The sequence below is a fragment of the Artemia sp. Qi Xiang Cuo genome, chromosome 11, assembly GCF_049724085.1.
Source record: "Artemia sp. Qi Xiang Cuo chromosome 11, ASM4972408v1, whole genome shotgun sequence".
NCBI classification, from domain to species: Eukaryota; Metazoa; Arthropoda; class Branchiopoda; order Anostraca; family Artemiidae; genus Artemia; species Artemia sp. Qi Xiang Cuo.
The window spans coordinates 37,238,331-37,253,379 of record NC_142804.1 but is presented as its reverse complement, the minus strand read 5'-3'; the positions used below and the strand labels follow the sequence as shown (position 1 = coordinate 37,253,379).

Sequence of the window (15,049 nt, the reverse complement as noted above, 5' to 3'; positions counted from 1 at the left end):
GCACCTGCGATTGAAAGTAAGGCTGGCCAACTTCTTACAAAAAAGGAAGACATTGATAAGAGATGGAAGGAATACTTCAATGAGGTACTAAACTTTCCACCGCCTACAAACCCTGTATCTTCTTCGACTGAGCTACCGTTCTTTCAAATTGACATAAGCGAAGAGAATATAAGCCTGCTTGAAGTCATGATAATATTGCATAAGATTAAGAATGGCAAAGCGTTAGGAGTTGATGGCTTACAGCCTGAACTATTTAAGTATGGAGCTGAAGTCATTGCCAAGCCCCTTCACAAGGTTATTTCTCAGATATTGGAAACTGAAAATATTACAACCGATTGGAAGAAAGGGGTTATCGTCAAGCTCTTTAAGAAAGGCAGAACATCCGACTGTAATAACTGGCGAGGTATCACTCTGTAGTCGGTAGGGAGTAAGATTTTCTGCTAAGTTCTACTGAACCGTATTCAGTCAATATTCGAAGCAGTACTGAAAGATGACCAACATGGGAGTTTTAACCAGGAATATAGTGCACTGATCTAATAATTAGTTTGAGGGTACTCATTGAAGAAGCAAACGAATGGCAGATTGAGATTAATGTTGCCATCATTGACTTTTTGAAAGCGTTTTAGTCGGTCAATATATACTCGCTATGAAAAATCCTTCGGTAATATGGAGTGCCCGACAAGATTCTGTGTATAATTATCAGGCTATACGAGAATCAGTTGTGCTGTACGGACTGATGATGGGGACCCTTCCGAATGGCTCAGTGTAAAGTCTGATGTCTGCCAAGGAAGTATCCTCTCCCCAGTGTTGTTTGCTATTCTCATCGACAACGTACTTCAAAAATGTAATTTCAGAGGTAGAATTTAGCTGAACCTAAACCGCAAATTCTGTGACGGCAATTTTGCTGATGATATAACCCTCCTATCTCATTTAAGAGAGGAGCTGCAGAAAAGTATTGCTGTACTCTCCAAACTGACCAACTGGAATACGAATTAGAGGTAAAACCTAAAGATATCTTTAAGAATTCAAGTGTCAAATTTTATTTTTAACCAATATCATATTTTTGGAAACAATAGATGCCTATTAAACTATATAAATTATCATAATATTTTAAAACAACCCAATTTACTTGGTAGCCCTTATTGTTGCACGGCTGCACGAGTTATAGGTTTCAGGAAAACAAAAGTCATGCGAAACAGCGGCAATACCCTACCTGCCCCACTGCTAAAAATCGGATCTGATCTACTAGAGGAGGTTGAAGAGTTCAAGTACCTTGGTAGTATCATTAAATATGATGGTAGCCTTGAGCGGGAAATTACCACACGGATTGCAAGCGCCGGAAGCGCCTTCAGTAAATTAAGAAATGTGTGGAGGAATCCAGCATACTCCCTACAGCTCAAACTCCGGCTTTTTAATAGTAACATCGTCTCTGTACTAATGTACGGTTGCGAATCTTGAGCGTTGACTAAGCAACTGGAAAAGCGAATTCAGGGTTTTGAGAACATCTGTCTTCGGCGTATCCTTGGTATCCATTGGACTGCTAAGCTCACTAACGCCTCTATACGTGAAAAGACAAAGCAGCCACTCTTGATCGATAGAATTGTGATTAACCGATAGCGATAATCGGGTCACATGGTGCGGATGGGTGAGGGTCGCCTACCACACGATGTTTCGTGTTGGGTTCCTTCCGGCATCAAAAGACGTGGGCGACAGAAGACAACACTGGGAAAATGCCTTGAGAAGGACGCTGTACTTTTGAGATCGTCGCTCGAAGAACTTTGGTCAAAAGCACAAGAGAGATCGGCATGGAGAGGCACCGTTGTCGTCTTATGCGCCAGCCGGCGTGGGAAGACCTAAGTCTAAGTAAGTACCCTTTGTTTCAAAAAGTAAATACGCTAAACGAGCTTTTTTTCGGTAGGTATCGCTGTGCAAAAGTAACTTTCTGATTTTAAGAGTATTGTTCAAGGGGTTGGTATTTCTCTTTTCATTTAGTACAACCCAAGATATGGTGTTTAGAACAAACAAAAATTAAACATAAGCAACACTTGTTTTTCCAAATGAAAGTAAACAGCGATATTAAAACCTAAGAACGAGTAAAAATAAATAAAAATTATGACATTTGGAATGGGCTACCAGCTCCCCAGCCGCTCACTCTCTAGGCTAAAGCTTGATAATGCTTTCAAAATATTCATATCCCAAATAAACGACCCTCGTATTCGCACAGTCGTTCTTAATGAATTGGGACAAGAAGTCGAACTTTAGCATAAAGAGCAATGGGTTGCGGAAAAGGTAGTCCCCTACATGCAGAATAATTTCTGTTCGTTCTAACTTTAAATGTCACTCTTTTCTTTCATTGGGAAAACTTATTTTTTAATTTAATTTGCTTCAGATTCCACAAATTTACATTTTACATAGCTTATTTTCTTCTTTTTAAATTACGGTGTAACTTCTAGAACGAAAGTAATCTATAATTTGGCTCAGAGTGACAAGTTATTTTGATGAACAGATAGTGAATATACTTGTAATTATTCCAGTTAATTATTTCACAGGGGCGAAAATAAAGGAAAATCAAGAATTTTCTTAGGAGGTGTACCAGCTAATCAAACTGACCAACTGGAATACGAATTAGAGGTAAAACCTAAAGATATCTTTAAGAATTCAAGTGCCAAATTTTATTTTTAACCAATATCATATTTTTGGAAACAATAGATGCCTATTAAACTATATAAATTATCATAATATTTTAAAACAACCCAATTTACTTGGTAGCCCTTATTGTTGCACGGCTGCACGAGTTATAGGTTTCAGTTGGCTATTATTTCCCACAAAATTCATTTAGGTGTTGAAAGTTCCCCCGACAAAATAAATCATTAGAACTGTGTGCTGATTTTTTCATGGAGTCAGATGTGCAATATTTTCGTGATTACTCCCCCTTACAAATTTTTCTATACAGGCTTACTTTGGAAACCACATGTTGTGTTTGAAATCTTTTGTTTTATTGAGGAAAGCTTTAAAACCCGTTTTTATAAAAAAAAAAAAAAAATCAAACAAGAAAGCAGTATTAAAACCCAAATCGAGCAGAAATAAAATTACGTATTAATTTCAAATTAAACAAAGCAGTAATCACTATGAATTAAAAATTAAAAATTTAAAAAAAAAAAACAGAAACAAAAATGGTAACAAAGTCATACTTGAAAACAACAAAAGTCTTGAAAAGATAAAAAAAAAAATGCTAATCAAGTTTAGAAGAAAGAATAAAACTCTTGGAATGAATACGTTCGTGCTTTTAATTTAGTTTTAATTTAGTTTAATTTAGTTTAATATAGTTTATGTACTTATTTAAGAGGAGCTTACTTAAACTACTACTACTACTAACAGCTCACTGCAACACCAAGCCACCTGAGGCCAACACAGCCACGCATACTCCACCTCCATATCATTCTATTCAAAACCTCCCTCGTTACACCCTCCCAAGAAGTTCTAATTTCCTTTAAATCTCTTCTTACAACATCATCCTGCTTCTCGTTTTACAGGTTACAACGACCTGCTTCTCGTTTTGCACTAGATGGTTGACCGACAATGACAATCTTTGGCAATTTGTCATCCTTCATCCGCACAATGCGTTCTAGCCATCTCAACCTTTCTCTCATTACAACTTAAGGAAGCGGGATTGGACCACTTTTTTGGTGGAGCTTACTGTTTGAGAGACAGTCATTCAGTCGGGTACTCATAAAAGTTCGTAGGCAATTTCAGAGGCAACGCTATAGCATTGCCTATAGTAAAGGCCATACGGCTCCTATGTTTTATAATAAATTTTTTTTTCCAGAGGCACCTCATATGAAAGGGGTCGTCGTAGAAACTTCAAAGGGGGCTCATTCGATTGGAAATCGAGAGTTCTAGTGCCCTTTTTAAGGATCAAAAGTGATTGGAAGGCAACTAACACCCCTTCCACGCCGACCAGTTCCGAAAAACTCATCCAATCAAAATTTTGAGATAGCCAATTTGTTCAGCGTAGTTGATTTCCAGATAAAAATTATGTCTTTGAGGAGAACACTCCTCCACAGCCCTCAGGACAAGGGTTGTAAGTTATGCCCTGGGGGCATATAAGGTTTTTATAGAAAGCATTGTCGTAGACACTTCAAAACGGACTCATTCAATTGGAAATTCAAAGGGCTAGTGTCCTTTTAATAGTTGAAAGTGATTGGAGGGCAACTAACCCCCTTCTCACGTCCGCCTTTTCCCCAAACACATCCAATCAAAATTTTGAGATAGACATTTTGTTCAACGTAGTTGAAAATTCAGGATATTAGGTGTTTGAGGATAACAACCTCCCCCCCCCCACCCCTCAGGACAAGGTTTGTAATTTATGCCCTGGGGGCATATTAGGTTTTTATAGCAAGGGATGTCGTAGAAACTTCAGAAAGAGTTCATTCGATTGAATTTTTAAATGGCTAGTTTCCTCTTTAATAGTCGAAAGTGATTGGAAGTCAACTAACGCCCCTTCTGTGCCAACCATTTCCCCAATCACATCTAATCAAAAATTTTATATAGCCATTTTCTTCAACGTAGTTCAAAGTTCTGAAAATTATATGTTTGAGCAGGACACTCCCCCCACAGTCTTCAGTGCAAGGGTCATAAGTTATGCCCTGGGGGCATATATGGTTCTTATGGAAGGAATACTTGTATAAACGTCAGAGGGGGCTCATTTGCTTGGAAATTAAAGGTTTTAGCTTAGTTTTTAAGCATCAAAAGATATCGAAGGATAACCAGCTTCCCCCAAAACTCTTTTTTTCCAATGCATGCGATTAAAATTTTGAGATAGCCATTTTGTTGAAAATAGTTCAAAGATCATATAACAAAAATTCCGGTGTCGAAAGAACCCCCCAGGGCCCGGGGACGGGCGTTGTAAGTTATGTCCTGGGGGCATATATGGGTCTTTTGGAATGGATGCTCGTATTAACTTCAAAAAGACTCAATTTATTGGAAATTGAAAGTTCTAGTTCACTTTTAATAGTCAAAAGAGAGCCCCTTTTCTCTAAATGCATCCAATAAGAATTTTGAGAGAGACATTTTGTTAAAAGTAGTTCAAAGGTCAGATAAGAAAAACGCCGGGGTCGAAACAACCCCCAAGGGCACCGGGGCATGTTTTCTAAGTTAAGTCTTGAGGACATTTATGGTTCTTATGAAAAGGATACTCGTATAAGCGTCATAGAGGGCTCATTTCAATGTAAATTAAAAGTTGTAGTTCACTTTTGACGGGTCTCGAAAGTTAAGGGTAACTAGCCCCCCTCACGCCCTTTTTTCCCCGAAACCATCCGCTTCAAATTTTTAGATAGCCAGTTTTTTGGAAATTGTTCAAAAATTAGATAACAAAAACTCCCCCAGGGTCCGGGGGATAGGCGTTGTATGTGTTGTCCTGGGGACGTATATGGTTATTATGAAAGGGATACTCGTATAAACTTCAGAGAGGGCTCATTTGATTGGAAATTGAAAGTTCTAGTTCAATTTTTAAGAGTCAAACGATATGCGAGGGCAACTAGCCCCCCCCCCCAGATACCCTTTTTTCCCCAAGCCCATCCGATGAAAATTTTATAATAGCCATTTCATAAAAATAGTTCAAAGGTCAGATAAGAAAAATTCCTGTGTCGACATAATTCCCCAGGGCCCGGAGGCAGGCGTTATGAGTAATGCTCAAGGGGCATATACAGTTCTTATGGAAGAGATACTAATATAAACTTCGGAGAGGTCTCATTTGATTGGAAATTGAAAGTTCTTGTTCACTTCTTAAGGGTCAAAAGAGATCTGAGGGCAACTAGCCCCCCCCCCCCTCCACGTCTTAAATGCATCAGCTAAAAATTTTGAGATATACATTTTGTTAAAAATAGTTCAAAGTTCAGATGAGAAAAAAACTCCGGTGTTGACACAGCCCCCCAGGCCAGGGGGGGGGGGGGTAGGCGTTGTAAGTTATCCCCTGGGGGCATATATGGTTTTTATGGAAGAGATGATCGTATAAACTTCGTAGAGGGATCATTCGATTGAAAGTTGAAGGTTGTAATTCACTTTTTAAGAGTCAAAAGTGATTGGAAGGCAGCTAGCTCCCCCCACACTCCATTTATTTTTTCCCAGAGGCACTTCATATTGAAGACGTGGTTATATAATTTTCAAATGAGGCTCATTCGATTGGAAATCGAGACTTCTAGTGCCTTTTTTAAGAGTCAAAAGTGATCGGAGGGCAACTAGACCTCCCCCCCCAAGCCCCCCCCCCCCAAGCCCCCATCTGACAAAAATTTGAGGTCGCTACTACAAACAAGTGTTTGCCTCCTTCCTTAACTGTAACTAAAAACCAAAAGCCTACTGCGTCACTGGCGCTTAACTGAAAACGAGTTATATTACAAATATTTTGTTTTCCAGTTCTTACAGCATTGAAAATAAAAATAAAATTAATATGAAATAAATTCTTGAACGGGTGGATCTTTCAACAATTGATATCATTATACATCAAATATTCAATTTGATCTTGTTTATACTTTCCAAGACTGTTGAAGGCGCATATAGTTTTCAGTAAAGCGCCAATGACGCAGTAGGTTTTAGACTTTTACAATGAGAGAAGGAGGTGATGCCCAAACTCTTGTTTGTAGTGATTTTTGTTCGTTTCAAGCTTGATTTGCATGTTCAATTTAAGTTTCACTCGTTTTAAGATTTATTTATTAATTTACATTAATATCTATTGTATGTTTGTTTGCATTGATTGTTTATTAAATTTCTGTTCGTTTTAAGTTTCATTTATACTTCAATAGCAAAATATTTTTTTCATTTTAAGCTTGATTTTCATATTCAATCTAAGCATTATTCACTTTAAGATCTATTTATTCATTTATATTATTACTTGTTGTATTAAATACTTTCTAAGACCACACTGGCTATACATGACGTATGAAGCTAAGAGAGGAAAGAAAATAATAAATGATAAATAAAACCAAAACAGAGTGAGAAAACGAGGATTTTGTCAGCCAGTGGTAAAATATGATGACGAAAAACTAGCAAATATTTCGACAAGGACCTCCGCCAAGTCGTCCTCTGTGCTAAAAACACTGAATGAAAGATCACAGCCGAAACCAATGAAAAAAGGATTTTATCTCAGAGATTGTGCAAGAATGTTTTGCCAAGCAATACTTTTTGCTTTTCTGCCATTTTGGTTTTCATTGGATATGTTAATAGAGTATCTTATATTTGAATGGGTGTTAGTATCAAAAAAATCTTTAGTATTAAGTTATTATAAATTGGGCTTGATGAAATATCTCTGGTGTCCCTATTTATTGCCAAATTCCTGTTTATATATTTTTTTTTATCTCAATTACCTCTTAAAAAGATTGCGGTAGGCCATTTACAGTAGATATGAAAGTTTCCTCCTCATAAAGAACAAGATCTAAATGATTACCGAAAATGATCATGGCCAATTCGGAATCAAAGTTGCCATTTTTACTTATCAATCTCAGGGACGTATCTATTGCAGTTTTGTGTTCATACAAACATTCACCAAGTTGTTGATGGGTTTTACCAATGTAAAATAGTAATTTGCTTCCTACAGAAACCAAGCCAATGCCTCTATAATTAACATACTCACTCTTTACAGTTATCTCAAAAAACTTATCTGATGCCAAGAGTAGTGTCGAGGGCAGGGGCGTCATTTAGGGGGGGGGGGGGCAATTGCCCCCCCTAATAATGTGAAAAAAAATTATGATATATCCCATGCCCCTTGGCTATTCGGATACGGACCCCTCTCGCCCCTCCCCCAATAAAAAAGCTGGAGATTCGCCCCTGGTCGAGGGTAAAAAGGCACATGAGGGGGACTGGTTACCATTTAATCAATTTTGCTTCTTAACGAGGCACTAACACTTCCAATTTGTGATTGAATTAGCCCCCTCCCTAGTTTTACGATCTCACTTTCTGTGTAAATTGGCTTAAACCACAAATAACTAATAACTATGAAATCTGTTGCTCTAAACTAAGTCTAATGATTCCCTTAAGAATTGGAGTAGCCTGCATTGATTGTGTTGAGTTGTGTCGTTGTTTGTCAGTTTCTGACAACTTTTCATATTATATTTCCTACCCTTTATTGCATTTTGTTAGCTTTTGTTTTTGCTCCCCATGTATTATTAAGCCTCAATTGTTACCCCCGTCATAATTCCTTCCGTGAGACCGATGAATACATTGTTGGAGAACTTGCAGCAAAAAGCCTTAAAAGCCATTTTGATTATTTTCTTTGATTGGATATTTTTATTCCATGACAAACGTTAATCTTTTTTTTTCTTTTCAGAAGCTCTACTTAAAAAACAAAACAAACTGTTGAGATGATTAAAGCAGAAAAAGACCTTTTCTTATGCATTCTGTAATTAATTTTAGGGAGTCACTACAAGTTTTGAAGGATGTGTTCGGAGACTTTTCATTGGTGAACAGCTCATTGATCAGTTAGTTTCTTCTAAAGGAGTACATTTTTGTCAACTGCGACTTGAAGATGGAATCCATTTCACTTCAAGTAGCGGCTTCCTCAGCCTTGGTGAGTACTTTCTTACACCAACCCATGCCCTCAAGGCGGTACCCAGAAGGGGAGGGGTGGGGGGGTGAACCCCCCCCTCCGAAATGTTTGTCTGACTCGTAAAAACCTAACAAAAATGGATATAAACAAATTTTGAAAGCGTTTTTTGAGGTTTTTTTTCCAATATTTTTTTTTTTTAGTAAAACCGCCTCCGGAAAAAAATCCTGGGTACGGCCTTGCATGCCCTCATTATCAACTCTCAGGGAAGGTATCTCAATTAAGCATTATTCATATAAATCCGTAAAATAATGACCTTTAAGAGGGGGGTGGGCTGCAGTGTATTTGAACCACATGTGCTATTACTAGGTTTCACACATCGATGAGTTAAACAAAAATTCAGTATCAGTTTCATGCTGAAAAAAGTATTTGGTCTTAGAAAAATAATCTAAGAAAACGTGGAAACCAATCTAATAAAACTTGAAGACAAATATATTGATACCCAATTATAGGCAATTGCGGAATCAATAAACAGCTGTAGCTTATGTGTTTACGGGGTTAAAGTCAGATACGCTGGTCATTTTCTTATGGATTAATTTTAAAAACAGTTTTTTGACACCAAAGTTTTCGAAGAGAAGTAGACAGATTTTAATACCAAAAACGAGGGAATAAAACTTAAAACAAATAAAATTAATATGAAATAATAAATCCTAAGGAGAACAGAATATTAAACGAAAAGGGGAATTAAAGTCAAAACAAAACAAAATTAATATGAATATATAAATCAAATCTAAGACGAACACAAATAAAATTAATAATGCAGTAAAGCCAAAAACGAATAAAAACTTCCAGAATTAAGATTTAAGAGTAAGAATGTCTCCTCCTCAAACGGTCAGAATACCAGAGTGTCTTTTACGCTTCATTGGAAACAAAAAGCTCTTTCAACAATTTTCCTTTGTTTCAAAATAACATTCAAACATTGTATATAATATATTACTTTGCACACCTGTATATTTGAAACGATAAATTAACTTCCCTTAGTCTATGACGCAATAAAATTTCCTCAATAAAAATTGATACTGACATATCAAATAGCTGGTGGGAACTGTAAGTAAGGAGCAACGTGGCTCAATAATAATCGAAACTCTAAAAAACAGAGGTTTGATAACAACAGATACATCGATAGAATTCAATTTTTAATCTGGCTCCAAATATATAAAGTTCATTAAGTTTAATGTTACACATCCAAAGTTACAGGACTGAGAAAATTTTCCAATTTTCGAAAAAAGGAGAGAAACATCCCCAAAAAGTCAAGCCATCTTAATGAAAAGCGCACCATCAGGCTCAGCATATCAGATAACCATACTGTAGAGTTTCAAGCTCTTATATAGAAAAATGTGGAAATTTGTTGTTTGTTTTTTTTTTTGCCAGAAAGTAGATCAAAAAGAAACGGTGCGTATTTATTTGTTTGTTTTTTTTTGTTTTTTTTTCCCAGGGGTGGTTCTATCGGACCAGTGATCCTAAAAGATTCGGAGAGGGATTATTTGATCGGAAATAAAAATTTATATTGCCCTTTTTAGTCATCAAACAGAATAGAGGGCAATTACACCGAACCACCCACCCCCTTCTACACCCCTTTTTCCCCTAAGTCATCCGATCAATATTTTAATATATCCATCTGACTCAGCATAGTTGAAGAGCCAATAACTATATCTTTTGGGATGACATGACCCTCCCTTCCCCAAGTATCCTTGGAGAAAGGGCTGTAAACTACGCAATTCGCCCGCTGTCCAGATATAGTGTTTGTTATTGGGAAGTATACAGATATTTGGGGAGGGTGGATTCTCTACTAGGTGGGATTCTCCAAGGTGGGGATTATTCATGGGGAGAAAAAGTTTCCGGGCGTAAACTTTCCAGGGGAAATTTTACACTGGGGGAATTTGCCAGAATTCGTAGAATACTTTGTATACTTGAAGGAGTTTTTCGTGGAGGGAAAGAATTTTTCATGAAGTAGAGCTGGACTTCCAGGCATTATTTAAAAAAAGATCTGAAATCAAATAAAAAAAAGTTTTTTTTCAGCTGAAAGTAGGGAGCAACATTAAAACTTAAAACAAACAGAAATTATTCCGTACATGAAGGGGGTTACCTCCTACTCAATACCTTACTCTTGACGTTAAAGTTTGACTTTTTGTCCTAATTCTTTCTGAACAACTCCTGAAACACAATGGCCGTTTAATTAGAATAAGAAGCTTCTTTTAGAGTTCTAAAAAAAAACTCTAGCATAGAGAGCGAGGTATTATGGAGGGGGCAACCCCCTCATATACTGAATAATTTCTGTTCGTTTCAAGTTTTAATGCTGCTCCTTACTTTCACTTGAAAAAAACCTGTTTTTTATATGATACAATATGAATGTAATAAATTACCATCCTTTTGTCAATTTTATAGTAAATGTTCCTATTTTGATATACTAAAGCTAAATTAAAAGTCATAAAGACACTTTTTCCTAATAAATAGTGTTTTTCTTTCCTGCATTAATTTAAAAAGAATTTTCCAAAAAAAATCATTGGAAATTGAAGAGCAGAATTAAAACCTAAAATGAACAGAACAGAAACTACAAAAAATAATCCTACCAAAACTACAAATAAAGCAGACTAGTTACTAGTATTGGTGAATAGAAACCTTAAAACCTAAACCGAACAGAAATTTAAATAGAACGAGTTCAAAATTAAAACGAACTGAGACTACCACAAATGACAGTGGTGTCACAGCCCCCTTAAATCAACTTTACATCAGAGATTCCTTTACGCCTTTTAAGAAAGATATGTGCATCAAGAGATTCGTTCGTGCTTGACCAGCTTTTTTCTTATTATTATTATTTTATTTTTTTTATTTTTTTGTCTGAACATCAACAACACCGTAGAAACAAAATAAGACCGAAATGCTAAGTTTAAAAATAAGAGCAACTACAAATAAGAGTGGGTCGGTGCCGCCTCCTTCAAAAACCGTTTAAAAGCTCTAATGTCATCTGTGCTTTACTGAAAACGATGAGATTTTCCAGCAGTTTGGTTTACCCTTATGCGAAAAACCTGTTTTCCTCTTGACCTAATCACTAAAATAGCCAAAACAAGGCATGGCTACAGAAAATATAACTATGGGATCAATATTTTTATAGATGAAGCTGTCTATGATGAGGATATTTTAGTCGTTTCATTCGATATACGTCCTTCAGTGGAAGCAAGCACCATCTTGTCGTTGTTTAATAGTGCAGTATCTTTGAATCTCATGACACTTAACGGAACCATTATATTTGATTTTAAAAGTGAATATGAGACGACCACAACAAGTTTTGTATCAACAAGGGAACATCATATTTGCGATGGTAGCTGGCACAGAGTAAAAGGTAATATTTTAGTCACTTAATTCCCCTCCATCTCTATTAACACTCTGGGGATCTTTCTTAGTTCAATGGCATTTCTGAGCTTCTGCTTCCAATGTTTAACATTAATGGCTAACATTCTAATTCTGTCAAATTGAACCAGATGGGAAAGATTTGAATAAAATTTGGGGTCAGGAAAGAAAATTTATCATTAATTTAAAGACTTTTCATATTCAGGGAGGCTTCGAAAGAAACAATGGGTTATTTGGTCTTACCGTTTCATAATCTGAACTATAGAGGAGATAATGCAGAGGGCATACCGAGCTATACTGCAACTACAAGGGATCTCACAAGTGCTGGGTTCTTGACTATGTTGAAATTAGTATGTCCCTCTATTTACATAGTAGGATATTGTGGTTCTAGAAGGAAAATAAGCAAGAACTGCGAATTTTTCCTGTTTATTGTTTAAAATACCCCTAGCATTTTTATGATAGGTAATTCAAAAGGACAAAGACAAGTGTCTTATTTCCTTAGTAATAGCTATTTTGTCATGGAAAATCCATTTATCGATGATTTTTCAACGAGTGGAAGTGCGTAACCATTTCCAGTTAGGACACTATATGCTGCCAGGTTCCACCATTTAATCCAGATCTCAATGAAGACACACTAATGCGTGAATGAGTTCAACCTAGCCTAACGTGTAACCAGTCACACACACAAGTGAGGAATTAGTTGCCTGGGGCTGCATCGAATGGGGTTGAGCTGCATTGGTTTGAATTAAACGAGGGTTGACATGCATGGGGGTCAAATTCTGTGAGAGCTGAGTTGTACGGGGGTTGAGTGATATAATATTTATTTAATTACCCACCATCTAAAAAACATTATAGTGGAGCACAACAAACAGAAAAGAAATCAACTTCTACATTAGATTCCACAAAAATAAAGAAACAACACCAAGCTAGATGTGGGTGTAAAACGACATCTCATGTCATTAGTCCAACTTTGAGCACTGAACGTTCCGAAACGCTAGACCATTGTTTGGATGGCACCGGAAGACCGCATTTTTCATTTCGAGAATCATGATAATGCTTGGAAATGTACAGTAAAAGCTTTGCGTACTTACAGTGATATATTTGGATTTTTTTTCACTATGTCTCATTGTCAACGTGTGAAATGCACCGGCAAGGTAGATTACATCTAGCTAGCAAACTGAACGAAAAATTGAGACCAGTGATTTTCCTGAGTAGCGTCCACAATTCAGGCCAAGAGGCCCATAAGCACATTTAATGGCGATGGTTGTTTGCCTAACAATGAATTGCCTAGTTTTAACGATCCTTTTTGTAATCAGGATACCAAGATATTTAAGCTCAGACCATGCAGAGACTGCATGTTTACCGATAATTATAGAAGCACTTTTCGGTATATTGAAGGTGAAAAACTCGCAATTATCAATATTGATCCCACTGAAAGAAAGTCACTGTGAAATCGATTCAGGTTGCCATGTAAGTCAGTTTAGGATCTAGAAGAAGGACGACGTCTGCGAATGCACTGTAAGCTAGGTTGGTACCGTTAAGTAGAAGGGAGGGCAAGATCCGGTCCAGAATCTTCGAGCACGTTTCAAGGACACTCTCTTACCTTATACCTCTTCTGATTTTTGCGGGATCTGAGGTTCTACCTTTCCGTTTGTAATAAAAGATTGAATTTTTGTACCAGAATTTCTGGCTTTTCACCATATTTTCACTTATCGTACTGAGCAGTAGAGCATTCAATGCTTACATACGGTTGACATTATCGAATGCTTGCGATATATCCATAGTACATACATAATCTACACGGTTATAGAAAATAACTCACTTGTATTTTTTCCAAAGGTCGTTTCACACAATACATCTATAAACTGTGAAAACAGACTTCCTAAACGGAGTCTCAATGCAGACTAAAATAAAATCACCAGTTCTGCACAAGGAACTTTGTGCATGGGATTGACCCTGACCAATCCTATAAATGAAAGCTACAAATTCAAAGGCATTTTGAATATCATTAACTATCAATGGTCAAGTCCAGCGAGACACAAATGTGATTTAGCTTGAAAGTTTACATATTGCAAGACTACTAGCTTAGTAACGGGACTCTGACTTGTACTTGAAAATTATATTATAAAAAATATAAGCAAATGTAACTACGAGATAGAAAACAGGTCATTTATCTGAAAAAAGAACAGAAACAGGGGTGGAACCCCAATAAAGACCATTCTGAGACCCGAACTGATTATCCCCGAAATCATCCGGCATGAAGGTCAAAGAAAATCACATATTCAAACACTTTGATCGGGATCTATGAAACTGTAGTGGATCAATAAGATTTACATTCTTTAGGATCTTTTCCTTTCTTAGCGATAGAAGTGATTATCCCTTTCAGGAAACTCTTTGGTACAAAACTCCGTGGTGATACATAGCTGGAAAATCAGCTGAAAGTGGGAACAATACCTTCCAGGCAAGTGCTTGAGATGTTTAGTTGTACGACTGTCGTCGTTTATCCAATTTCTTATTTTAAAAACTGCTTTCTGGCTGTAAATTTTGAGGGTTTTTTCCAGAGAAATCAGAACGACACAGCGCTGTACAGAGAAACGTGCAAGGCAGCTGGTAACTTCCTCTTCATAATATTTGGTTATAGCTAAAATTTCGTCTCCGTACAGCGCAGAATAGTAGGAGTGCCAGTCCTGCAGTATCAGGCAAGTTTTTGGAGCACGGTCTTGCGGTCTGATTGGATTTTGCCATGATTTCTCGTTTCCATTGAACTGCTACTCGATAATGTGGTACTTTTTCATCTCAGCTTTGATTTTCCTTTTGTGCTCCGTTCCAAGTCAATCACAGTCCCATACAATGTTCTTTCACATGCAATAAAAATGTTTAGCCACATTTTTGCACGTCTGGAATTCAATTGATTCAGACCATATTGGTTTCTCTGTTCCTATTTGGATTCATCGAATCAAAAGGAACAGCTATGGATTCGGCAATTTTCTTAGGAACAATTATTCAAACACAAGAACCGTTTTACTTGGAATAAAAGATAGTCTTAAGCACTATAAAATATTTACCATAGAGAACCTAGGGTTTAGGAAGTCGTAGCTCTCTCACACG

General features: G+C 36.9%; 1 protein-coding gene across 4 annotated transcripts in view; it reads left to right on the top strand.

The window, feature by feature from the left end:
- Positions 1–15,049, top strand: part of LOC148946945 (uncharacterized) — a 214,158-nt gene that overhangs the window by 195,974 nt on the left and 3,135 nt on the right. For 3 of the 4 annotated variants that reach the window (XM_089096753.1, XM_089096751.1, XM_089096752.1), the window contains 3 exons: positions 2,550–2,631; positions 8,404–8,557; positions 11,706–11,933. In XM_089096753.1, coding sequence (XP_088952879.1) covers positions 2,550–2,631; positions 8,404–8,557; positions 11,706–11,933 — 464 coding nt within the window. Of the gene's footprint in view, positions 1–2,549; positions 2,632–8,403; positions 8,558–11,705; positions 11,934–15,049 lie in introns of those variants that run through there. The other variant, XR_016142407.1, reaches the window with a different exon arrangement.